The sequence below is a fragment of the Phacochoerus africanus genome, chromosome 16, assembly GCF_016906955.1.
Source record: "Phacochoerus africanus isolate WHEZ1 chromosome 16, ROS_Pafr_v1, whole genome shotgun sequence".
NCBI lineage: Eukaryota > Metazoa > Chordata > Mammalia > Artiodactyla > Suidae > Phacochoerus > Phacochoerus africanus.
Genome location: NC_062559.1, coordinates 40,883,547 through 40,911,382, shown reverse-complemented (window position 1 = coordinate 40,911,382; position 27,836 = coordinate 40,883,547). Strand labels below are relative to the sequence as shown.

The 27,836-nt window shown below is 46.2% G+C and overlaps 1 protein-coding gene across 3 annotated transcripts in view; it reads right to left on the bottom strand.

Annotated features, from left to right (window-relative positions):
• Nucleotides 1-7,260, bottom strand: part of PDE1C (phosphodiesterase 1C) — a 496,227-nt gene extending 488,967 nt beyond the window's left edge. The window contains exon 1 of one of the 3 annotated variants that reach the window (XM_047763086.1): nucleotides 7,111-7,260. In XM_047763086.1, coding sequence (XP_047619042.1) covers nucleotides 7,111-7,195 — 85 coding nt within the window. In that variant the 5' untranslated portion in view covers nucleotides 7,196-7,260. The remainder of the gene's footprint in view (nucleotides 1-7,110) is intronic. The other 2 variants (XM_047763091.1, XM_047763087.1) reach the window with 2 other exon arrangements.
• Nucleotides 7,261-27,836: the final 20,576 nt, after the last annotated feature.

Genomic DNA, 27,836 nt, shown 5'->3' with positions numbered 1-27,836 from the left:
ACTAGACACTGGGCCGGGAGCCCTAAGCCCATGTGGACAGAGGAAGTCCTCAGCCATATGTACCAAGAGAGCCCGGGAGCCTCTATGCCTGGGCTGGAGGGGGGGTCACACCCCCAGTGTGGGCAGCCCCGGGCCTCGGCCACCCACAGAGCCCTGCCCATCCCAGAACCCCTATGAGAGGCGCATCTGCCAGCAGAGCTCCCCACTTAGCAAGGGTTCCCAGGGCTGGGGAGTCCCAGGGTGGAACAGGGAACCCTCGCTCCCAGGCCCTTGGGCCTCTGATTGGCGTCTAGGGGCCCTTTGTTTTTCCTCCTCTGAGACAACCCCACAGAGAGAAACACGGGGGCAAGGGAGCCAGTGGCAGTTGCTACAAGAAACACATCCCTCTGTTAGCAACACCTCTTCAGTTACAGGCCTAGAATTTTCCACAACAGCACCAGGTTCATTTTGGAAGGAAACAGCTTCTTTTCCATACACTCCGCCAACTCCACACCCTCCAAGCCCACAGCGTCACCCTCTTCCTTCTGACACCCTAGCAGTCATCACCAACAGAAGGGGGGACGGGGCCCCGCGCCATGTTCTCATCTATAAAATGAGGGATGAGGAGCACCCAGATAGCGCGAGGGAAGCCCCCCAAGTGGTTCAGAGAAAAAAGTGCCTTCGTTTTCGGCAGACATACTTCACTTTGGGGGAAAGGTGGGTGCTGTACTTCACACAGCCTCGTGGAGAAAGTCAGGGTCTGCGAAGCCACTTAATACAACCCCAAAAAGATAAGCAAACCCCAGAAGACAAGGAAAGTTCTTCTGGAAAACAATGATATAGCAACGCCCCACCACAACCACTCACTGCATAATCAAATGCTGCGTCCAAGGACCTCAGCCCAGTTAAATTACACTTGAACTGGTATATATGGCCTTCGATTAATGCTAATCATTGTAACCAACAGCTACAATCATAAACTCAATGGCTTCCTAGAGATGGAACCCTCAGATCCTGAAGGCTGATGACGGTGCTTTCTGGATGGGGTGCAAGTTCAACCCCATGGTCTTGGTTCTAAGACCTCTTGACTACATACCTGATTTCATGACCTGAGAAAATTATACAAGGGGGACACAAAACCCATTTGTCCTGGGGCAAGGGAGAGCACAAGACTGAAGACCAAACAGGCGGCCCTGATGGGAGGTGGATTAACGAGTTGTTTTTTTTGTTTGTTTGTTTGTTTGTTTTGCCGTTTCTTGGGTCGCTGCTGCGGCATATGGAGGTTCGCAGGCTAGGGGTTGAATCAGAGCTGTAGCTGCCGCCTACGCCACAGCCACAGCAACTCCGGATTGGAGCCGCGTCTGCGACCTACACCACAGTTCATGGCAATGCTGAATCCTTAACCCACTAAGTAAGGCCAAAGATCAAACCCGCAACCTCATGGTTCCTAGTCGGATTCGTTAACCACTGAGCCATGACGGGAACTCCTAACGAGCCTTGTTTCATCAACCTGATCTTCCTCCCAGGAGCAGTTGCCCCCACCTGTGACAACAGTCCATCTTTTTCAGGTTTTGCCCCAGCCTACCTGGCAACCCCCCTGATCTGTCCTCATCGAGATGACAGGCTGGTCCCAAGGCTTGGGTAGAAATAAAGTCCCCTAGAGGACACGGCATGGCTGGGACAAACCCTGGCCCACAGAGTCAGGGCAGATGTGGTCTGAACCCAACTCTGCCACTTCCTAGCTTGTGACTTCCAGCAGATTACTTCCTCTTGGAGTCTCAGGAGTTTCTTCTCCTAAAATGGGCACTAGGACTGATATTTTTCAGAGTTGTTGTGAGAAGTGATCAAAGAAGCTGAGTAAGGCACCCAACTCAGTGCCTGGCCCACACCCGACAGCCATGCATGGAAAATGGCAGGGTCTGTTCTCAGTGCAGACTTGACTGTCAGTGTCCCAGAGTCTCTGCAGCCAGGGCGTAGGGAGGTCAGGAGCCCCAGGCTTCCATGTCAAAGGGGACCTTCATGGGGTTTCTCCATGGGAATGTCATGGGCTTTTAGAGCAACGCCTCCCCGTGCAAGACTGTCCCTCACGCTGCAAAACACTTAACTCCTCTGATGTCTGCTCACTGTCTGTAGAGCCTGCCCCCAGCCCCTCAGAACTCAGCTACTACACGTGCACCACATATGCCCAAACGTCTGGGGAGCATCACCCCAGTGGAGAACCATAGCTGAAACCTCCTGCCAGTCTGAACCAGAAGTGGACGCCTTCCCTGAGCCCCGAAATGTCCATTCATTAGACAGAAGTTCTGCCAGGAGCCCTCCAAGGAAACATGACCTTGCCACAGGGGTGGGTCATGCCTCTCCCTCTGCAGAACCCCTCAGACCTCCACTGTCCTCAGAAGCCTCCTCTGGTAAGAATCTGGAATCACCAGGACTGTAACATAAATTCCTTTAGTAAAGTTCTTTGACCTGGAAATTCTGCATAATGAACAGACTGGAAGAGAAGGTGATTCCTGATGACAGAATGTCAGACACCTGGAAAAGGAGCGACCTGGGCACCGGGATCTCTTCAGGAGTCTTCGCTCACACGGTAAGAGGAGGACTGTCCACCCGCGCCACCCCGCTGAAACCATGGGACCAGCCGGCAACCAAGTGCATGTCCTCAAAGCAAGTCCTAACTGCCACGCAGTGACACTGTAGGAAAAGAAGGCCCCCTACTTAGAAGAAAATGCCATATAAGACGCATGATAGACGGCACTTTTGCAAATCATACATACGCCACACAGAGACATACATGTCCATGTGTGTACATACTGTATATTATTGATACGTGTTAATTATATAATTATTACATGATTCATATATAGTATGCTGTGTAATTATTATACAATGACTATAATTATATATTATGTATAATTAATATATTGACTGTGTGTATAATTAACATATGTTATGTACATTAAGAGTACAGTTGACTCCTGAACAATTCAGGGGTTAAGATTAGTTGAAAAGCTGCATCATAACCAACTGTCAGCCCTTCCTATATGTGATTCCTCCGAATCCCGAATTCCTCGTCCATGGATTCAACCAGCTGTGGACTGTGTAATACTGTAGTATTTACTGTTGAAAAAAAATGTGTGTATAGGTGGACCTGTGCAGTTCAAACCATGTTGTTCAAGGGTCAACCGTACTTGCAAATTAAAAATAAATGATGGGAGCGTTCCCACCGTGGCTCAGCAGGTTATGAACCCAACTAATATCCGTGAGGATGAGGGTTGGATCCCTGGCCTTGCTCAGTGGATCAAGGATCTGGTGTTGCCATGAGCTGTGGTGTAGGTCACAGATGTGGCTGGGATCCTGTGTGGTGTGGCTGTGGTGTAGGCCGGCAGCTGTAGCTCCAATTCCACCCCTGGTCTGGGAACCTCCATATGCCATGGGTGTGGCCCTAAAAGCAGGCAGGGGGGTGGGAGGGGGTGGAGAAAAATAAGTAAATAAAAATTATGAAATCCCCCAATGGAAAAACATACAGGCAAAGGGCATAAAAAGGCAATTTCAGGGAGGTCCCGTCGTGGCGCAGTGGTTAACAAATCCGACTAGGAACCATGAGGTTGCGGGTTCAGTCCCCCGGCCTTGACCAGTGGGCTAAGGATCCGGCGTTGCTGTGAGCTGTGGTGTAGGTTGCAGACGCGGCTCGGATCCAGCGTTGCTATGGTCCTGGTGTAGGCGGGTGGCTACAGCTCCGATTCGACCCCTAGCCTGGGAACCTCCTTACACCATGGGAGCGGCCCTAGAAAAGGTAAAAAGACAAAAAAAAAAGCAATTTCACAAAAGAAATGAAATCGCATGTGGAATTAAGATACTACCTTCCACCTCGCGAACTAACAACTCTTTAAAAATTATAGTGTCCGTATTCATAAGAGTGTGTGGGCACCTGATACGTTGCTAGTGGGAGCGGGAGTTGGTATTTCCAGAGAGGAGTTAAACAGTGTATTTTAAAATCCCTAAAAACATGCTAGTCTTGGACCAAGCAATTGTACTTTGAGAAATATATTCTCAAAAGTATTAACAGTGTACTCAAAGATCTAGTATTTTTTTCACTGTCTATTACAGTGAAAATTAAAAGCAACCCAAATAGCCAACAATAGAAGATTTTTTTAAGTAAAAACTTTATCTATAACATGAATCAAGGCTACTATGATATTAAATAACATTACCAAATATTTTCTTTTTAAAAATTATGTATATACAAAAAAGTACTAGAAGTATGTACAGGAAATATTAATAATGTTTAGCATTGGGTGATAAAATTACAAATGATTTTCGTCTTTCTTTTTAGTTATTTGTGTTGCTAAAATGTCTATATTGGCCAAAGATTTCTAAAATGTCTCTTACGGCACTTCAGAGTTTCTGCTTTGTAAAATGTTATGTATGAACACATTACATCACCCCAAGAGTACAAATTCCTTGAATACCAGGTTCTAAGTCTGATTTATCTTCATAAACTCCCCATGATATTAGCTTAGGGCGCTGAATAATTACAACAATTACCATTTATTGAATGTTTGCCATGTGGCAGGCATTGTACTAAATTGTATCATTTAATACAGTAAAATTCAATAAGCTTTCATTGAAGGATGAGGCAGATGGAAAGGAGAGAATGAATAAACACCCAAAGATCAGAAACAAGCTGGCAGCGCTCACACCCGGAAGTCACCCACTCACTTCTGAGGTCCCTTCTGACCAGCCAACCACACCGATGGGCCAGACAATTTCCTCTAGCGAGGATGCGAGCAAAAAGAGAGAAGGCGTTAGGTGGGGTGGGCCACACTATAAACGTCGGTTTTAGACGCCACACATTTTGGAAGCTAAGATTTCACAGGGAACTGCCCAGTAAAACTTAAAAATCCTTTGGAAGCTTTCTCACCAAAATCAAGAAAACGAATATTAACATGGCAATGACCTTTTAATGAATCACTTTTGACCATGACGACATTCAATCCATCCCTACAAAAATTCCCAAGCACCTACCATCACCATTAGAGGGGAAGACAAATTAGACATAGTCTCAGCCTTAAGAAGTGTGTAATGCAAAGAAGACAACGAAAAGGTGCTGAGAAAACAGTGATTCAAGGCTGGGTGTGAGCTCTCACAGAGGACTAGGAGGCTAAGAGGAATGCAGGGGGAGAAATGCTCTCTGATGGGGAAGGAGAGCAGAGGATGACCAGTGAGAGCTAGGATAGACAAGATTTCTCATTGCACAGTTGGGGGAATGGCACTCCTGGCTGAGGGAACAGCCTGAACAAAGGCTCTGAGAGGTGGGATGTGGGCAGACGCAAGCGATCGTGAGTGTGTGAAAGAAACAGGTTTGAAGTGACAGTTGAGGCAAGAAAGTCAAGTTCAAGCCAGAATGGAGAACCTTGGGAAACAGCAAAGGAGTTTAGACTTAATTCTGGAAGTGACTTATTCAGTCCATGGCCCAAGATTTCTGCTCACTAGAAGGAGCAAAAGCGGTCCAGGAGTTCCTGCTGTGGCTCAGGGGTAACAAACTGACCAGTATCCAGGAGGACAGGGGTTCAATCCCTGGCCTCATTCAGTAGGTTAAGGATCCAGCGTGGCCATGAGCTTCAGTGTAGGTCATCAACTCGGGTCAGATCTGGCATTGCTGTGGCTGTGGTGTAGGCAGGCAGCTATAGCTCCAATTCAACCCCTAGCCTGGGAACTTCCCTATGCTGCGGATGTGGCTCTAAAAAGGCAAAAGAAAAAAAAAAAAGTAGTCCAGAGATGACTTCTCCATCAGCCCCTGCTTGCCTCTGGCAAATTCCTGCTACACCTCCAAAAAGCACATTAACATAGCCCTCATTTTCAAAGGCTCTGGGGTGAAGTTCAGATTTAATGCCATAGTGACCTGAGCACACAGAAGCAGAAATATTGGAGCACCCCCTTGGCACCTGGCTCTTCCCTGCCCTTCTCCAAACTCTGATATTCCAGAGAGGAGCCCCCCTGACCTTGCCTATCTCCTGGAAAGATGAGGAAGGAGGCAATCATGGACCAGTCGATTTGAAACAGTACACAGCATGAAACCAGTAGTAAGAGCCCCAAGAACAGATCTCTTCAAATTCAACTTCTAGAGGACAGCCCTGCGGTCCTTCTCCCTCTAATAGCCATGAAGATACTACCCCGGCCCTCTCTGATACCCCTCTTGGTAAAGGGTTTGGGGAGCAAAGACAACCAAAAGCCACTGGGAGCCCAGAGGCCAGGACAGGAGACAGATTTTTCTCGAATATTTTAGTAATGTGATACAGCCCTCTCTGGATCATCTTCTTCTTCTTTCTTCTTCTTCTTCCTCCTCCCCCCCTTCTTCTTTTTCTCTCTCTCTCCCCCTCTTTTTCTGCTTTATCTTTCCTCTCTTTCCCTCCCTCCTCCTTCCCCTCTTTCTCTCTCTCCTAGTGTCCCTTCCTCCTTGTTTCAACTTTTGTAGAAACTAGCCTTCGCTCTCTCTCTGAATCTGTCTCTGTGTCTGTCTCTCTCAGCCTCTGCATCTCTCCTGTTTCTGTCACTGTCTCTATGACTGTCACTCCCATGTCTCTCAATTAGTCTCTGTCTTGGTATCTCCTTCTTTGTATTTCTGAGCTGGTGTCTAGATGTTTCCATTAATGTCTCTGTCTGGATGTCTGTCGCTCTGTCATTCTCTCTCTGTGTCTCTGTCTTAGCGTCTGTCATGCCTTTGTCGCTTTCTGACATCCCTCTCCCGGTATTTCTGCCTCCATCTCTCTCTCTCTATCTCTCTGTCTCCATCCCTGTCTCTCTCCCGCCTCTCCTGGCTTACATGACTAAAATCGCAGAGAGGAAATGGAACAGTTCACAAAGCTGTGACCCTAAAAATTGGCTTCAGGGGGATGCTGGGTTACAGCGGCGGGAGGGGCGCCGCGGGGAGAGCGCTGGGCACGGCGGCCCGGCCACACTTGCCACTTTCCCGCCCCTGTCGCAGCTCCCTGGGTTTCCCCTCCTGGCGAGCGCCTCGCGGCCCAGCCTGACCCTGGCCGCCCCCGCCCCTCGCCTAGAAAAGACCCTCGCCGCCACCAGAATCGGAGTTTGCCCAAGCCAGGAGTCGGACAGAGGATGCAAAGTTCTCACCGATGGTGAAGCTGTAGCCATCGATGCTGAAAGTGGCGCTCCGGCATTTTTTGAAGCCCTCTTTCCTGCTGCTGGCGTCCGTCATGGCTCGGCCGGCGGCGTCCCGGGGTCCCCGCGGCGGAGCGCACAGCCCCGCGCTCGGCTGCGTCCCCTCCCCCGGCGCGCCGCGCGCTGTCCCCGCTGGTCGGCCGCTCGCTGCAAAGCGGAGCGCGCCGGCTGCAAGCGCCGCGACCGCGAAGTCGACGAACGCGCTAGGCACACGGCGGAGCCAGCGAGCCTCGCAGCTGCCCCATCTCCAGGGCCAGGTTCCAGATACGACAAGAAGAATGCTCAGAAAGGGAGGAGACGCGCACCCGTGCGTGCGTGTGTGTGTGTGTGTGTGTGTGTGTGTGCGCGCGGGCTGGTGGGTAGGTAGGTGGGTGCTGAAATCCCTGTCTTTGCCACCCTACTCCCTGGGAGCCTCTGAAGCCAGCGCGCTCCAGGCACGTCTGTTTTCTCTCTCAGCTTCGCCCTCCTCTCTCTGGAGGCTGGTGGGGTTTGGGGACCCAAGGGAACGGTTAAGATTTGGCGTCGTGCTTATTCTAGATGTTTTCTCTGGCAGGCAGGAGAGCTTCCAAAAAGCACATCAACAGATGGAAAAGCAAACATCTAAACCGCTTAGATGCTGCCAAAAGTTTGCTCCAAACAAGGAAGTCGGGGAAAATCGCCACGCCCACTTCCTCCCTGCAGCTGTCCCCTTAACTAGCCTGGAGCCCCGATAAGATTACTTCTCAGCAGGGTCTGACCAGAAGATATTTATCAAAGTAACCCACATTTGTGGCTAAGGGCTTTCGCACAGAGGCTCTAAGATGTTCAAGTTCTAATCCATTCCAACGGCTTGTCTGAGCTCCTTTCCAATTTGGTTTTGCCCAACAGAGACCCTAGGAGGTGTGTTGCCAAGTAGAGATTCCTGGGATTTGTGGAAGTGGGAGATAATTTAACCAATCTGACAGCAAACCTTATAAAAGAGGAAACTGAGGTCGAAAGGGGTTTGACTAAGATCCTACAGATAGAGTGACAGCGTTTGGACACAGGAGTTTCAAAACTTTATGACACCAAACCACTCCAGTACCTGAAACGACTGAGTTAGGTGAGGTTTGGAGTAGGGAAAATCATCCCCTCCAACCAGCAAGTCATTGCTAAGCATTTGCAGTTGCACTGTTCCAAATCGGGTCACGGAGCTCATGTAAGGAGACCAGAGCTTGAGTCCCTGGGTGGAGTCTACCCAGTGTAACATGTGAAATGACAGTGCTATGCTTAGGGGACTATGCTTAATTTAACCTCATTTGTTGTGATGGAATTTGACACAATTACCAAACACGTGTCAATGTTAACAGAGTCAATCAGGTATATTCCTAATTTGTTCTGAGTTTAGAGAGCACTGGATTCACATGACTTCAGACTATAAAATTAGAACCCTTCTCCCCAAAAAAAGGGTGTACATACACACATGTGCAGTATTCTACATGCAATTTCAATGAACCCATAAAACCTTCAAGCCCAGTGGAACCCAGACTAATGATGTCTCAGAAACTGACCCCTTTTCAATTTACTGTATGTTTTTAGAGAAATGGATTTTTTTTAATGTCAGATGTAGTTGGAACTTTCTCTGAGAAGACCAGAATCACACTCACATTGAGACTTTGCTCAGGTCAATGGCAAGATTACCTGATCCAAAAGGCAACGGGTGTCACAGACCACATGTTACACAGAATGGCACATCTTAAGGCTTGGGAATTAGGGGGTGCTTCAAACCCTGAGACATTCCTTGAGCCTGGAACCAGTTACAACATGAAAGCGTGAAAAAAGGCTCTAGAGACAGACAGACTTGGGTCTGAAATCTGGCTTCACCCCTTCAGAGCTAAATGACCTTGAACAAGATGCTAGACCTCCCTGAGTCTTGCTTTCCTCATCTTACAGTGAGGATTAAGTGAGAGTAAAGCTTAGGCATGCAGCAGGTATTTAGTTACTGCAATCACCAGGCGAATCCCAAGTTTCATTATGAGGACATGGTGGAAAATTCTTCTTCATAACAATAATACATTTTTGCTATTATTATCATTACTTTATATGTAAAATGTTTATATTTAATATATAGAACTTATTTTTAATATAAACCCCCCAAAGTTTCTTATTCTCACTTCCTTGCTTGTCCCACCTTTAGCAGAAGCATATACCTTCTTTTGTGTCAGTAATAGTCTCCTATGGCAAGTTATCAAGAAAAAAATCCTAATGCAATAGAAAATTTTCCTTGAGGGAGTGAAATTAAAACTTGGTATTTAATCGCTCTTAGCAGAAAAGCTTTTTGAAATATAATCTATAAAAATAATAACAATGTGATCATTTATATGTCCCCCAAAGACTGGTAAAAATAACTTGCCTGAACAATTAGAACTGTTTTTAAACTGCTTCTCCCCAGAATCATTCTCTCTCCCTGATTTTAGAGATTGCACACCTACAGAACCACTGAATGCACTGCTTCAAGTGCAGAGTCTTAAAGCAGCCTTCTCAGTGTGGGGCTCTTACACCAAACCAAGTGAAGTCAATGCTGACATTACATAAGCAAGGAAGAATGAGTTCAAGACTAAGATCAAAAGAAGCATTGTTTTTGCTTATTACTCTTTCAGAAATGCTCCTTTAAGAATGCCTGCAGGGGAGTTCCCGTCGGGGTGCAGTGGTTAACAAATCCAACTAGGAACCATGAGGTTGTGGTTCCATCCCCAGCCTTGCTCAGTGGCTTAACTATCTGGCATTGCCATGAGCTGTGGTGTAGGTCGCAGACGCGGCTCAGATCTGGTGTTGCTATGGCTGTGGTGTAGGCCAGCGGCTACAGCTCCAATGAGACCCCTAGCCTAGGAACCTCCATATGTCACGGGTTTGGCCCTAAAAAGACAAAAAGACAAAATAAATAAATAAATAAATAATCAAAGAATGGCTTTAACACTTTTAAGTGATTAAAAAAAAAATCAAAAGAAGAACATGTCCTGTGACATGTTAAAACTATATGAAATTCAAATTTCAGTGTCTACAAATAAAGTTTTACTGGAACATAGCTATACTCATTTATTTACATATTGTGTATGGCTGCTTTCAAAGGCAAAGTTGAGTAGTTGTGTCGGAGACCATGGCCTGCAAAGACAAAAATATTTGCTATCTAATACAGAAAATGTGTGTTAACTCCTAGATTATAGTAAATATCTTTTACTTGTCCAGGCTTGAATAACTTCCTAGTTTTATTGTTCTTACTTTAAAATAAGTTTGAAAAAAAATCCCAGTATTTAATTACTGGAATGGATTCTAACAAGGAAAGTACAGCAATGAATGAAAGAAAAAGGGAAAGAAACAATAAACATAATAATAGCTTGATCCAAGTGATCAGCCAAGTTAAAATTAACTTCTCCCAAGAAAATGCATGCCCCTGATTTCATCCCAAGAAAGCAGAATAGGAACTGAACTTGGTATCTAAATCAGTTCATAGCTATGGATCAAATAATGTCCTTCAAAATAGAACAAATATATAAGGAAAAATAAAAACCTGGCGGGATAATCCTCTGACTTCGGTGCTAATATCATGTCCTTTGATACTCCCTGTGAAGGCACTGATAACTGATTCTATATAAGAGAAAGAGTGTAAATGGCAAATACTTATTGTTGATTGATTTTGACACCTTTAGAGTAAGATGAAACTGTAGGTAGCATATGTTATCAAAAAGTCAGCTAAGAAAATAATTTTTCTTTTTCTTTTTTTTTTTTTGGTCTTTTTGCCTTTTCTAGGGCCACTCCCACGGCATATGGAGGTTCCCAGGCTAGGGGTCTAATTAGAGCTGTTGCCACCAGCCTACGCCACAGCCACAGCAACGTGGGATCCGAGCCGCGTCTGCAACCTACCTCACAGCTCAGGGCCACACCCGATCCTTAACCCACTGAGCAAGGCCGGGGGTGGAACCCGCAACCTCATGGTTCCTAGTCAGATTCGTTAACCACTGTGGCACAACAGGAACTCCTAAGAAAATAACTTTTTATTGATCATACTAAAGGGAAGATCGCTCCTCAGCACTACCTTGATGCATTTCAGCCATTCTCAGATTGGAAACTGTCTACTACTTGGAATTCTCCCGAGAGTCAGCAGCCCGAGAATTGTAAACCCAAATTGCCCCCCCAGTGAAAGCACTATTCATACCCCCTTGGGGACACACACTGGACTGACAACCACTTCAAATTTTAGGGAGGACCCCCCTGCATTCACATAATCACAGAAATGGTGACAGGCAATGAAGTTTTTGAACTGCAACCTTGCTCTTCCGGCTGCATATGGTATAATCCAAGTAGGGCTAATGAGTCCATTCGCTGGGAATAGGGATTGTAAGAGCTGAAGTACATTCCAGGCCCAGTTCCAGCCTGTACCTAAAAATCAGCTCTCCCAAATTTTATGAGATGCCCTAGGACCTTATACTAGCCTGGGAACCATCCTTCTGTTGCTTGCAACCATGAGTCTGACCTAAACCATCAAACATGCTCCCTTCAAGAAGAGATAGAGAGAAAGAAAAAATAAACAGAGAAACAGAAATTAAACTAACATTACTGCATGCCACAATTTAGGCATTGTGCTAACTAAAAAAACAATCCCTGCCTTTGAGGACTTTACAAGAAGAGAAAGTTGCAAAACAATCTCTGGATTCAGGGGTTCCAAATAAGAGAGCAGTCTTAGAAAGTCTATATCATGGAGTTCCCGTGGTGGCACAGCGGAACGAACCCGACTAGGAACCATGAGGTTGCGGGTTTGATCCCTGGCCTTGCTCAGTGGGTTAAGGATCCAGCGTTGCCGTGAGCTGTGAGGTAGGTTGCAGACGCGGCTCGGATCCCGCGTTGCTGTGGCTGTGGCGTAGGCCGGCAGCTACAGCTCCGATTAGACCCCTAGCCTGGGAACCTCCATATGCCATGGGTGTGGCCCTCAAAAAAAAGACAAAAGACAAAAAGAAAAAGAAAAAAAGAAAGTCTACATCTGTGTAAGCAACTCTTCAGCTGTCACTGACACCCTTCTGTGTTTCATTTTGCTTCTATCTTATTGCTTCCCTAGAGCCTGTTCTTTCTTTCTTTTTTTCTCATTTAATTAGGCCCAGGGATGGCAGCTACCATCTAAATAAACAGAGAGAATAAAAAGCAAAGTGCCTACACACTTGAGGGTCAGAGAAAGTTCCCAGAAAAATGCCTCGAAGGCCCTAGTGGAAATTACAGACTTCTATGTGCACAGTAAGGTGATTTTTCTTTGTAATAGGGACGGCCTCCATCAATTTTTCAACTTCTTTTCTAAGTTTACATATTATTAGTGTCTGTGAAAGTGACTATTTTTTTTTGTGCCCGCCTTCAGTGTCTCAAAAATTCCTACTGTGTCTCAAAAAATATTAGCTGAGGGACTCCCAGACCAATGCTTTCCCCATAACATCAGGAGAAAATTAAAGTAAATTAAATTTCTTTCTTGCACTAAGAATTTAGGGAGACTTTTCCAATAGCCTTTGCAGTGAGGAGATTTTGAGAACTGCAGATACTCTCCAGCAGGAGTGGGGAGACCAAAATGACAGTCTTAAATTTATTTTTTATAATCCAGAATATTCTTCCCTCTCAGCCCACTTGGTTTGCCTAGAGACCTCCTTCTTAGTCTTCAAGTCTCCACTGATGTCCCAGGTCCCTCCAGAAGCATTTCCTGCCTGTTCTTTCTAGAGGGAGATGGACACTCCACTGCAAGCCTTCCCTGGACCCCATTCCTCATTTCCACCCTTGAACCATCACACTGGACTCACCCTGCTTGTTTGCATGCTGGTCATCCCACAAGAATGGAGCTGCTGGTAGCAAGGATAGGTCTTCCCTCCCAGCCCCAACACAGTACCCGGCACAGAGCGGGCTCTTGCCGGAACAATTGATTAATTAAAGAGTGAACACAGATGTGCGTACAACCCTGCACAGCCAGGAGGTAATGGATGTGATCAGGGCAGGACAGTCACTTCTCAGTCGTTCTCTCTCTCCACTCACCCTCTATCTCTGGAGCCAGCTCATAATAAATAAGTTAACAACATTTAAAACTAATAAATGAGGAGTTCCCTTGTGGCACAGTAGGTTAAGGATCTGGCAGTGTCACTGAAGCAGCTCAGGTCACTGTTGTGATGTGGGTTCAATCCCTGGCCCAGGAACTTCCACGTGCCACTGGTGTGGCCAAAAAAACAAAAACTAATAAATGAAAAGCTCCTCTATTCACTATCCATGTGACTTTGAGCAAGTTGCTCAGCCTCTCTGAATCTGTTTTTCTTCTGTAAGATGGAGATACCTATCTGACAGGGAATATGTGAGTTATAATGAGATAATGTATGTTAAAAATTTACCTTGAACATGAGCTTAAGGTAAATTTTTGTTTTTTGTTTTTTTGGGTTTTTTTTTTTTGGTCTTTTGAGGGCTGCATGCACAGCATATGGAGGTTCCCAGGCGAGGGGTCGAATCGGAGCTGTAACTGCTGGCCTACACCACAGCCACAGCATTGCAGGATCCAAGCCACATCTGCGACCTATGCCACAGCATTGCAGGATCCAAGCCACATCTGCGACCTACGCCACAGCTCACAGCAATGCGAGATCCTTAACCCACTGAGCAAGGCCAGGGATCGAACCCCCCTCGTGGATACTAGTTGGGTTTGTTAGCCACAGAGCCACAACTGGAACTCCAGAGTTTGAGGTAAATTTTTAGCATAAATCATCTATGGGAGTTGGCTCCAGGACCCCTTCAGATACCCAAATCCTCAGGTGCTGAATTCCCTTATATAAAATGTCATCGCATTTGCATGTAACTGACATACGGTCCCATATACTCTAAATCATCTCTCAAATACTATCATACCGAATACAATACAAATGTTATGTAAATAGTTGCTAGAGTATGGCAAATTCAAATTCTGATTTGGGGAACTTTCTGGCATTTTTTTTCAAATATTTTCAATCCATGGTTGGTGGGACCCATGGAAGTGGAACCCGCAGATGCGGGGGCACCTGTTGTATCTCCGGCTGCTGAAACAGTAGCAGAGCAAGATGTGATGGCCAGACGAAGCTCCTGAAGTAAGAGCAGGAGGAGTAAGAGCACGGGATGGGGCCAGGGTCTTGACAGAACCTGTCACCCTGATATAATCAGACTGGCTTCTTATTAAGAAGCCTCTAACTACAGATGCAGCGAACAAGCCAGAGAACAGGCATATGGATGTTTCATTTTTCATGCACACTTTGACAGGTTAGAGAGCGCATGTGAGGAACAGGGGGAGTCGATGGCTCGTTTTATGGGTCGATTTGGCAAAGCCACGGGGTACCCAGCTATATGGTCAGATATTCTGGGTGTTTCGGTGAGGATTTTTTTCCACGGGATGAGATTAACATTCCAATCAGTGGACTGTGAGGAAAGCGGATTATCCTCCATACTGTGGGTGAGCTTCATCCAATCAGTTGAAGATCTCGCTGCAAAAAAGACTGACGAGGCCCCCTGGCAAGAAGGAATTCTCCCAACAGACAGTCTCTGCCCTCAAACTGCAGCTGTCGGGGTCTCCAGCCTGTCAACACACCCTGCAGATTTTTGGACTTGCCAAATGAGCTAAATCCTTAAACTTAGCACTCTCTGGAAAGAAAGAGAGATAAATAAAATAGGTAGGTTAGATAGAGAGATAGAGAGATACATAGATAGACAGACAGACAGACAGACAAACTATTGGTTCTGTTTCTCTGCGGAACCCTGACTAATACAAGAAGCTGGAGAAGATGGGAAATGGACCCTAGTGGCCATGACGTAGCTTAAGAGGACCCAAAAGAAGAGACCCTGTAGGGGCCATATTCGACACGACAAGGAAGGTCTGAATGCCAAGGACAGTTTGAGAAAAGTGGCGTGAGCTCAAGAAGCCCTCAGCCCAGGATGACAGTCCATGGTGAGCTGGCTCTTGGCTCACAAAGGTGTTTCTCTCCATGGATGTGATGGTGCTTCTTGGCCCAAGCAACCCTGGGGCACTGGACAACTCCAGAGGACCCCTCTTGGCTGCCTCAGTTTCCTCATCTGCCTTTCAGTTCTGGCCCAAGCAACCCTGGGGCACTGGACAACTCCAGAGGACCCCTCTTGGCTGCCTCAGTTTCCTCATCTGCCTTTCAGTTCATATACTTCTCCCCATAATGGAATGATGAGAATCGTCCTGAATTCACATTTCAAGAAGTGAAATTTTCAATACTCCCTCCCTGGTAAGTCTGAAAGGAAAGGTGAGCCTTGACCAGCAGCTTTCTCCCCTCCACCTTCCTGCAGCCACTGGCTGTTCTCCCTGGGGAGACCCTTAAACCTGAGTCAGAAGCTCTGGGTGACAATACAGGGGCTGCCAGATATGTGACTGCAGACAAGTGGCTTAATTGTCCTGAGTCTCACTTTCTCCTCTTGTAAAACAGGCATAATCAGGCCTCCCTTGAAGGGCCTTATAAATGCACAAGTTATAAATGGAAGTGCCTTCAAAAAGACCTTTGAAAGCAGGGACCATGTTTATTCACTTGTTTGACACCTTGCATGATGCCTGACATATAAATCACCATTAGAGGAGTTCCCACCGTGGCGCAGTGGTTAACGAATCCGACTAGGAACCATGAGGTTGCGAGTTCAATCCCTGGCCTTGCTCAGTGGGTTAAGGATCCGGCGTTGCCGTGAATTGTGGTGCAGGTCGCAGATACGGTTCAGATCCCATGTTGCTGTGACTGTGGTGTAGGCTGGTGGCTACAGCTCCAATTAGACCCCTGGCCTGGGAACCTCCACATACCATGGGTGCGGCCCTAGAAAAGGCAAAAAGACAAAAAATAAATAAATAAATAAATAAATCACCATTAGAAGTTACTGAATGAATGAATGGTGCACACTGGTCACAGCACCAAATGGACCTCCAAAAGTACAAAGTGTTTCCCAAAGAAGAAAAGTCAAATTAGAGCTGGCACTTCCTCTGCCTACAGCAAAGCCTTTCAATCTTCTTCTTTAGACTAATACTTTGGGCTATTTTAATAAGATGACACTGGATTTGATAAGGTTTCCTGAAACCATAGCAGGTATGTAAGCTCAGTTTAACTCCGACTTTTGTTCAATTTGCCCACAGCCTCAAAGGCATAATACGCTGCTATCAATCGCTATCATTATGCTCGGTTATCCACAGTGGCCACTAACCCCCTTCCCCTTCATCTCTATACGAGCCAGCCTCCTAAACATGAAGCTCCAGCGTTCCGCAAGAGAGCATGAACACAACTCATGACAACTATGGAAGGGGGACTGTGGGCTCCAGAACTCAGGGAAATTCCCCCAATCAGAGCACCAAGAACATATGGAATGGAACTCGAAAGCACCATGGCAATCCCACAGGCTGACCTTCCGTGTTGGTACAGGAAAAAAAAAGTTACAGATGTCTTGGGGAATGGGGTATTTGAGCCATAATTTGTTCTGGCTGCATTGATCTCTGGCTTTTATTTAGCAGGCCATATTATCTCGGTCCCTTTGGGTCATCCGAGTATGCCTCACATTAGGACCTACTGCCCAGGAAAGATGAGGCACAGATGCTTCAATACTGTTGCCAGCAGTGGTTCTCAACAACAACAGCATGCTGAACTCGTGTGTGGAACCAGCCCATCATACAGATATCAAGGATCGCCAGAACAGATTCTGATTCACTGGTCTTGAATGGGACTGGGGGCTAAGCATTGGTCCGATTATTCTAGTGAGAAGCCAAGGACGAGAACCAGTTTGCAGCATTCATCCCAACATTCCTGATCTATTTCCAAACTGTTTCCACTATGATGTTCCAAGGCTGTGTCTTCCCTGCAAACCACACAATGTGCCACGGGCACTGTATTTGGTTTTCCTGCCTGATTCCTTTTCCTCAAGGACTTTCCTGAGACATACCCTATCAACTCGTCTCAGTTCGGACCACCTTGAGAAGGTTCTGACATCCTGTGCTTCCTGGGGACCAAGAGAAAAAAAAGCACTAATATTTATTGAACTAATATTTATCTGTATTATTTATCTGTATCCTGTATTAGTTGGTGGAGCTAATTTCTATAATAAAAACCCAAAGTCTCAGTGGCCTGATGCCACAATAAAGGCTTACTTCTTGCTTATTACAAAGCCCAAAATGCAGAGGACAGGGAGAGACTGAAGAAAGAGGCAGACCACTCCAGACTGGTGGGCAGCAAGTTTAATAAACAAGGGAATTTTCTTACCAGACTTGTCTTGGGCGGCCGCGAGATGAGTAAGTTTCTGCACACACCTGCTACCTCTTAGAAATTTAGATACAGGACTTAACAGGGTTCAGTCACATATACTATCCAGAGAGCCTCAACACTACATTTCTATCTTAAGGCTGTATCCTTGGAGAAGCTCTGAACACGGGGAAGGCAAGCAGCCAAGGATCAGGAGCCTCCAATTGCTGCGTCCAGCCACAGGTCAACCAGCGGTCACGGCTCCTTGATGACCTCCTCCAACAGCCTGGAAGAAAGCACATCCCTCTTCCTACATTCCATTAGCCAGAAATTAGTCATATGGCCTCACCAAACTGCAAGAGGGGTTCTAGGAAATGAAATCCGGAAAGAAAAGTGAGTTTGGTAAACATGTGTTCTTTGAAACCCTATCTCCTCCACTGTTTTGACCAAAATTCCAGTTCACCAGGTGCAGACAGAATGAATACCTGCGTGCCAAGGGCTGAGGGAAAATTCTGCCCCCAAATCAGAACTGTAACCTTTCCACCTTAAGTCAAATAAAGCCCCTGAGTTCTCCTCCATGACGTAAATTAAAGCTTTGCCCCAGAAAGAAAGCCTATTTTTCACGCAGTCTGACGTTAGTATTATCACTTACAGAAGATTTAAGAGTATAAACAGTTTTAGTAGTACATCATAGCTCTGGCATTAGAAAGCAAGCCAAAATCTTGAAAAAGAAAAACAAAGCTGGAGGAATCAGGCTCCCTGACTTTAGCCTATACTACGAAACTACAGTCATCAAAACAGTATGGTATGGCACAAAAACAGAAATGTAGATCAGTGAAACAGGATAGAAAGCCCGGAAATAAACCACACACTTATGGTCAATTAATTTACGACAAAGGAGGCAAGATTAGGAGTTCCCATCATGGCCCATAAGGTTGCAGGTTGGATCCCTGGCCTCACTCAGTGGGTTAAGGACACAGCATTGCCATGAGCTGTGGTGTAGGTCACAGACACAGCTCAGATCTGACATTGCTGTGGCTGTGGCGTAGGCTGGCAGCTGCAGCTCCAATTCAACCCCTAGCCTGGGAACCTCCATATGCCATGGGTGCAGCTCTAAAAAAAAAGGAAGCAAGACTATGCAACAGTCTCTTCAATAAATGGTGCTCAAAAAACTGGACAACTACATGTAAAAGAATGAAATTATAACATTCTCTTACACCATACACAAAATTAAACTCAAAATGGATTAAAGACCTAAACATAAGGCTAGTTACTATAAAACTCAGAGGAACACAAAGGCAGAATAGACACAAATTGCAGCAATATCTTGTTGGAGACACCTCCTAGAGTAATGAAAATTTTAAAAAAAAAGGGATCTAATGAAACGTAAAAGATTTTGCACATAAAGGAAACAAAAAAAAAGTCAAGAAAGCAAGCTGAAAGTGTAATTCATTTAGTAGTCAAAAACTGCATCATCTATAACAGGATTTTTTTTCCTTTCTGTAACTAGAAAACATAAATATGTAGAAATACAAAAATGTCAGTATGTTATGAGGCAAGGGGCATAACAGGGAGAAATTTGGTGAGTAATCTTTAGTAGACCAGCAAAATTAGTCATATCAAAGATGCTTGATGAGACTCTGGGGAAAAGGGATTCGAGTAAATACAGAGCTGCCAAGGTTACAACCTGCACAGGAGCTGGTCCCACACGGATAACTGTTAATAAGCACACGTCTGCACTTGGACGTAGGGAAAGGAGCATGATGTCTTAGGGGTCTAACGTGGGTCCGGCCACCATGTGCCAGGCTCCATGCTAAGTATTTCACACATGCATCTCATTTCAATCCCTCCAATGGCAAAGAATGGAATTATGGAGATAGATTTAGTTAGAAAATCTTCCTACTGTGGTTCTGAAATCCCTGGAGAAGGTAACTCCTCTCAGTGGCAACCTTGGCAACAGAATCATCAGAGCACCAAGAACCCTGGAACCAAAGAGAACAGACAGGCAGCTCGAAAGGGATTTCTGACAGCAGAGTGGGTCCAACGATGTGCTGAAATGACTTGTAATAGAGAGATGCTCTCCCCATCTGTTGTTCACTGTCAGCTAAACTCATCTAGGACTTTGTTCCAGCTTGTGATCCACTTCAAACAGGACATCAAACATGTCCCTTGTTACCAGCAAACACACACCCACACAGATACACACAGCTGGCTACACACACACACACACACACACACACACACACACACACACCCCACACCTTGTGCCCTAGATGTGACCCCTGCTGCTGATGATAATGATAAGGATGCTGGCGTTTTGGAGAAAATGTCACATCACAGTTAGTGAGAGTAAAGATAAACTAAGAGGAGTTCCCGTCGTGGCTCAGTGGTTAACGAATCCGACTAGGAACCATGAGGTTGCAGGTTCAATCCCTGGCCTTGCTCAGTGGGTTAAGGATCCGGCGTTGCCCTGAGCCGTGGTGTAGGTTGCACGACGACGCGGCTCGGATCCCATGTTGCTGTGGCTCTGGTGGTAGGCCGGCGGCTACAGCTCCGATTAGACCCCTAGCCTGGGAACCTCCATATACCGTGGGAGCAGCCCTAGAAATGGCAAAAAGACAAAAAAAAAAAAAAAAAAAAAAAGATAAACTAAGAAAAAAGAGCAGCCGGAGTTCCCTTCATGGCTCAGCGCTTCATGAACCTGACTAGGATCCATGATGATACGATATAGCCACAACTATAGAAAAAATGCACTTCAGAAAGCCAGGGAGGAAACACACCAAAATGGGCACACTGACTATATTCCGGTGCTGGAATTACAGGTAACTTGGCTTCCCAGAGGCAGCAAGCCCAGACTTATCCTCCTACCCAGGAACCCTGGTGGAATTTTGTTTCTTCTTTTATGTGTCCTGCAAATTTTTTACTATGCCCATAATTAGAAATAAAAAGAAACATTTTTTTTTTGTCTTTTTAAGGGTCAAATCGGAGCTGTAGCTGCCCATCTACACCACAGCCACAGCCACGCCAGATCGGAGCCATGTCTGCGAACGACACCACCGCTCACAGCAATGCCGGATCTTTAAACCACTCAGCAAGGCCAGGGATTAAACCTGCATCCTCATGGATGCTAGTCAGATTCGTTTCCACTGAGTCACGACGGGAACTCCAAGAAAAACATTTTATTTTATTTATTTTTTTATTTTATTTTATTTTTATTTTATTTTTTTTTTGGTCTTTTTGCCATTCCTTGGGCCGCTCCTGTGGCATATGGAGGTTCCCAGACTAGGGGTCGAATCGCAGCTATAGCCGCTGGCCTACGCCAGAGCCACAGCAGCGCAGGATCCAAGCCGTGTCTGCGACCTACACAACATCTCACGGCAACGCCGGACCCTTAACCCACTGAGCAAGGCCAGGGATTGAACCTGCAACCTCATGGTTCCTAGTCAGATTCGTTAACCACTGCGCCACCATGGGAACTCCATTTTTTTTTTTTTTTGAAGAAAAACATTTTAAAAGTCAGTTGTCAACACAAACATGGATCTCTATATTATTTCCTATATTTTTCATATTTTAAAAATGTGATGATTGGAGTTTCCGTCGTGGCGCAGTGGTTAACGAATCCGACTAGGAACCATGAGGTTGCGGGTTCGGTCCCTGCCCTTGCTCAGTGGGTTAACGATCCAGCGTTGCCGTGAGCTGTGGTGTAGGTTGCAGACGCGGCTCGGATCCCACATTGCTGTGGCTCTGGCGTAGGCCGGTGGCTACAGCTCCGATTCGACCCCTAGCCTGGGAACCTCCATATGCTGCAGGAGTGGCCCAAGAAATAGCAACAGCAACAACAACAACAACAACAAAAAGACAAAAGACAAAAAAAAAGTGATGATTTTAAAATATATTAAAGTACAGAGTTCCCATCGTGGCTCAGTTAGGTTAAGGACTCAACGTCATCTCTGTGAGGACGCAGGTTCGATCCCTGGCCTTACTCAATGGGTTAAGGATTGAGTTTGAGCATTGCTGCAACTGTGGTGTAGGTCTCAGGCATGGCTCAGATCTGGCATTGCTGTGGCTGTGGAGTAGGCAGGCAGCTGTAGCTCCAGTTCAACCCCTAGCCTGGGAACTTCCATATGCCACACATGCAGCCCTAAAAAAAAAAAAAAAAGAGGAAGAAATATGGAAATTAACATGTTAACCTTCTAAATCAAGGAAGTGTTCTTATCAGTCTCCATGATACAAATAAGACAGTCCATCTTGACCACTGAATGAGTAAAAAAGCGTTCATATTCATGGCCTAAAAACCCTTGGCTCCTCTTCTCAGAAGGGATTTCATCCTTCCATCATACCAGGATCTAACGGAAAAGTCCTGATACCACATCATCAGTAATGTGACGCTGTATTTACTGGTACTTAAAAAAAAAAAAATACTAGCATGTTCACAATATAAGGCAAGTTGGTACCAAAAGAAATAGATTACAGACTAGTGTGATGGCAATTCTAAGTTATGATCGTGAAATACAACAACCTTCACAGGTGGGGAAAGCACAAAGTCTCTACATTGACAAGATGACTGAAATCACAAGTAGATTTCTCCAGATGTTGATTACGCTGCTGCCCAAAAACTCTACCGGAGAATCAGACAGTCTGTATTATCATGATAAAAGAAAGCAGCTATAGTTGGCAGCAGGTGGGAGTATTAATGATTTAATGCTGGGATGCTTTTGTCAGGTATTTAAGTTACCAAAAGGTATTTTTTTCATTGTGATAAATTCTCACACGTACATTTGGCAACTGAATTTTTAACAAAATGCTTCTCAAGCCAACGAAAGGCACTTGGGAGAATGGAAGCTACTTGGTTTCCTCTTTTCATGCATGGCCTCTTGACTTAGTTGATTCTCCTGATTCTGAAGCTATCCTCCAAGCCACAAAGCATTGTCACTGACACAGAGCCTGCTCGCAGCAAACATTTATGGGATTGACTCAGAATGTGTGACAACTGAAGGAAATCACAAAGAAAACTGAACTGTTGAAATCAAGACCACATGCTCGAAATAATAAGAAGGGAAAGGGGGTAAAAAATGAGGTGTTAATTCAGTGATTATAGTGAAAGAAGTAAGAAGAGCCAAGGGATCCTCATTTTCAACTCATATTTGTTGAGGTTCCCTTCTGTAGTTCAACTGCTGTGCTGGACCCTTTCACCTACAGAATCAGAGCCCTCATAACAATTCCCATTTCAGGGATTAAGAAACCGAGGTCAGGGAATTCCTGTTGTGGCTCAGCGGAAACGAATCCGAATAGTATCCATGAGGATGCAGGTTCGATCCCTGGCCCTGCTCAGTGGGTTAAGGACCTGGCGTTGCCATGAGGTGCGTTGTAGGTCACAGAAATGGCTCAGATCTCCTGTTGCTGTGGCTGTGGTGTAGGCTATTAGGGGAACTTCCATGTGCCATAGGTGCAGGAGAGAGAGAGAGGGAGAGGGAGAGGGAGAGAGAGAGAGAGGAGAGGAGATGAGAGGAGGGGGGGGGAGAGAGAGAGAGAGAGAGAGAGAGAAAGAAAGAAGAAAGAAAGAAAGAAAGAAGAGAAATAAAGAAAGGAAAGGAAAGAAGAAGAGAAGAAAGAAAAGAAAGAAAAGAAAAAGAAAGAAAGAAGAAAAAGAAGGAAATGGAAGGAAAGAGAGAAAGGAAGGAAGAGAGAAAGAGAGAAAGGAAGAAAGAAACTGAAGTCAGCTGCAGCAAGGTGGATAAAAGATCTAAATGGGGACCAATCTGACTCCTCCCCAGGCCTCCGTCTATGAAACTCGGCTGCTTGTCTCCATCTTCTCAGATGGTATACAGTTCCAGACACTCCCACTCAGTGGCCTTTCCACCCACTCTGACTTTTTCAACCTTCCTCTTTTAATCAAGTCCAAAGAAATAAACAAACAGGGAGGAGACAGCTGCTAGTTAGAGCCCACAGCATAGGCCCTATTCTTTCCAGTGCTCCACCTGGAATACAGAACTGTGCCCTTGAGCCGCCCTTGAGGTTTCTATCCCTGGGAGAGGAGGCTTCTTCCCCAGCCCATCCCCCAAGCATCTCATGTGGTCCCGGTTCCCATCCACAACACTGGCCAGGCCCCCAGCAGTGACCACATTCAGCTTCCTGTTATACAAAAGCAAGTGAGAAAACCCCAAGCATCATGAAGATGACTCACCCAAAGTCAGCGGCCCCTTCGAGAACTGCCTCCCGGACACCCAGATGGACCCTAGAAACCATTCAACAAGGACTCTCCTGGGAAGATGGGAGGGAGAGCCAGCTGCCTCAGAGGAGTAGGAGGGAAGAGAGGAAGGGGACAAAGGTCAGGAGTACCCAGAGGCCCAGCACCCAAGCTCCGAAATCTACCTGCCAGACTCTGGCTCATCATCCCTGCCTTCAGGCAGCTCCCCATCTAGATGGGCCAACCCACAAGTGAACAGACAATCATCTAACATGATGTACAGACAGAGGGAAGTCCAGGAGGTGGGGGGAGCCAGCATGGAGGCCATTAGTCCAGCCTACAATTTCCTGGAGGAGGTAACATTGACACCAGTTCTTTTTTTTTTTTTTTTTTGAGATAAGAGTGATAAAAAGGCATGAGCAAAAGTGATAGGGTTTTGGTTTGGTTTGGTTTTTGTAAACTCTGTTGGTGTTATTTTCACCCTAACCATATTCATGTCATTTTTATCCTATCCACAACTCATGTTAATGCAAGAAAACATCCCAATGAACAGCACAAGTTCCGCGGCTGACCTGCCAAGGTCAAATCCTGGCGCTGCTCTAACTGGCTGTACGCCCTTAGGCTCTCCCTCGGTTTCCTCATAGGACCACCGTGAGGACTAAATGGCTTCGCACAGAAAGGTGCTCAGAGCCGCATCTAGCACACTGTAACCACTTGACAAATAGCAGCGGCTGCTATCGTGTCACTGCTACTCTGTTTTCACACCTTATGCATATCAGGGCCCTTCTGCACAGTAGTAAACCCGGAAGGGCGAGAAGTCAGAGATAAAGGGACAGTGTCAGAGACGGCGTAACTACAGACATTCCTAGCGACAGGCTGCCTTCACAACTTGGCACAGTCCTGGCACCAGAACTTCTGACAGCCCATGTTATTTCCAACGCTTCACAACAGTTTCTAAAGTTGTTTAAAAACGCTGAACGCTTCTAAGTTCCTTTAAAAACCTTGATTTTCACATGCATAGCAGGGAAAATGGCACTAGGAGACCCCATGACTGTCAACATCCAACAGACTGGAGGACCCCATGCCTAGCGCTAGTGTGGGAACACTAGGAATCCCAATCAAATGCCCTTCTGAGTATGATACAAAGTCCTTCCCGAGTCTCTTGGGAGCCCTCTGTGCAACATCCCCCAGACTGCCGCAGCCCACAGCACCGGGAACCTCCCCCTGGAAAACACAACCTCCCTCTGGAAAACACAGGCTCTCGCCTGGCAGGCCGCTGTCCCCACAACGCAAGGCAGCGCCTTGCGTTGACGGGACTCCAAGCACCTTTTAAGGGCTGCCGGGTGATCTCTTCTCACCAGGACAAAGGGACCCCCTCTAATCTGGCAGAAGGGACCAGGGCGAAGGGGAGTGAGCACAGGCACAGTGGTGATGGCTAGAAATCATGAAATGATTAACCATGAGGGCGTTAAGACAGATCGCATTCGCTTAGATATTTTCCTGCAGAGAGAAACTGGCGGAGTCCTGCATCCTGGAGCATGGCCAAGATCCTCCAGGATGCAGGACTTCTTCCTACTGTGCGGCCAAGATCTCTGCACGAAGCGCTGCGCTGCTGCTCTGGGAAATGCTTAGGAAACTCCCAAAAGATGCGGCCGGTTCAGTGTGAATGGCTCAGGGCTGAGATTCAGGAGAGCTGGATTCAAACCCCAGCTCCACCATGGCTGAGCAAAGCATTAGCACTAAGTCCCGTTTTTTCCATCTTTTCACTGGAACTGATAGTACTCGTCACTCCTGTGTTCCCTTAAGCTGCTGCAAGAGGAGAGGACAGAAGAGTGTTTAAAGGATTCTGAGCCCAGTCAGTTGCGTCCAGTGGGGCTTACCTTGCTCTCCTGCGTCTTCAAGTTTCTCCACGGTTTCCCCTGGGCTGGGCCATGCCTCTTCCACCACTGTCCTCCTGGCTCCTGCCTCTATCAGCAAAGAAAAGAAACATGTCCTATCAGGCACCTGAGGACAGCCAGAGGGGCGCATCCTCAGGGACCTCTCTGGGGTGTCTGATGCAGCCGACAGGTCCCGCTGCCTCCACTCTCGACTTTGGGTCCTCCAGCACTCCCATGCGCAGCTCCCTCCTGGCTGACCTTCCAACTTTCCTCTGCTCTGTTAACACTGCTGCTCTGTCACGGGCCCCTTTTCTTTTCTCACTCTCCAGGTGATGGCATCTGCCCCCTTGAGTGCTGTTGACTCCTAGCTCTCCAGCCAGCATGTGAAGGGGGATGGAGCCATCTGGGCAATGGGCAAACCAACCCTGCAAAAGGACCAGTTGGGAAAGTGAGAGGAGCCTCCTCCAGACCTTTGGAATGATCCCCCACAACTCATTTTGTAGGAGGCAAATATTCCTGCATCCTGAGAGCACTGGTCCAAAGGAGGCAGGAATAGAAAATTCGGACAAACTTCACTACAGAATGTCCTGTGCCACAACTCTGTGAGTAAGCATGACTCCCATTTCTCAAGTGGAAAAACAAACTCAGAGAGGCTGAGTAAAATGCCCAAGTTCACGGGGTTCATTAAGAGACAAAGTCAGGATCTGAACATAGTCTGGAGAACTTTCTTCCTCCCCACGGCCGCCCCTCTGGGTATGAAGGTTGAAAAGTTAAGACGCCCATTCTAAAGCGAAAATACTCCTAGAGAAATTTTTCTTAGGATGGGTTTAATTGCACATATCTTATAATGACAAGGTATTTCCTCTGTTTTGTATAGTTTTGTGCTTCCTGAACATAGATAAATAAAGCGCAACTGTACACTGTATTATCCCCAGATCCAAATGAACAGGGTAGGTAAAAGACCATCCAGAATGCCATGGCCTTGGACACAGAGTCCTGTCCAAAATTCAACCGGCTTGTGATTTTAAGTGAATTCAATAAATGATAATTGCACAAAGAGTGAATCTTCAGCCTGCTGACAGATCATTGACTCACCAAACCTTTGTCTATAATGACATTTTATAAAATTCACAAAAGTTTGAGTTTCACTGACACCACCTAATGTATAGTATGTTTTGAAAATGACAATTGTTTCTGTGTCATGAATTTCAGGTATCATGTATGTCGCAAATAGCAAATTTTGTAAGAACTGAATGGGTTTTTCTTGTCCAATGCATTTTCCAACCAGTTACTTCTTTCTATTTCCTCATGGTTAATGGATTTGCTTTCTTTTCTTTTCTTTTCTTTTCTTTCTTTTTTTTTTTTTCTTTTTACAGCCACACCTGCAGCATATGGAAGTTCCTGGGCTAGGGGTCAAATAGGAGCTGCAGCTGCAGGCCTATGCCACAGCCACAGCAATATCAGATCTGAGCTATATCTACGACCTACACCACAGCCTGCAGCAATGCCGAAGCCTTAACCCACTGAGCGACGTCAGGGATCAAACTCACATCCTCGCAGACAATGTGTCGGGTTCTTAACCTGCTGATCCACAACAGGAACTCCTGGATTCGCTTTCTTAATGGAAGAGAAGAAAGAGGTGGTGCTGAAGGTAGCCTGCAAGGAACTATTCTAGAAATAGTGTCATACTTGTACGTGCCTGCCCTCCAAGAGCAAACACACATAAACAGGTACATCCATAGTCCTGTACACATTCACACAATAGATGTTTCATCTGGATGTTAATTTTCATACATCCCTATCAATTTAAATATGTCTAAGGGGAGTTCCCGTCGTGGCGCGGCAGAAACGAATCTGACTAGGAATGACGAGGTTGCGGGTTCGATTCCCGGCCTTGCTCAGTGGGTTAAGGATGCAGCACTGCTGTGAGCTGTGATGTAGGTTGCAGACGTGGCTCGGATCTGGCACTGCCGTGGCTCTGGCGTAGGCCGGCATGTGTATCTCTAATTAGACCCCTAGACTGGGAACCTCCATATGCCGCGGGTGCAGCCCTAAAAGGACAAAAGACAAAAAAAAGAATACATATGTCTAAGGAAAATCCCATCATTCGTATAACACTTTCTTCAAGAAAGAAACTTTGGAATGTGACGGAAGAAGCATTTCTTGAGCATCTACTAAGTCCCCGGCTCCGCCTCATGGTGTCACCACAGAGCTCCATCTCACTGAAACCTACATTGACGCCAGGCAGGTGTCATGATCCCTGCTTAGAGAAGAGAAGAGTGAGGCTCAAAATAAAAGATGCCTCCCAGACCCTAGATCGCTCCCTGCAAAATGACAGAGTCCTGATTCAAACCAGAGCTGACTTGCCGCAGAGGCTGTGAATTTTGGAGG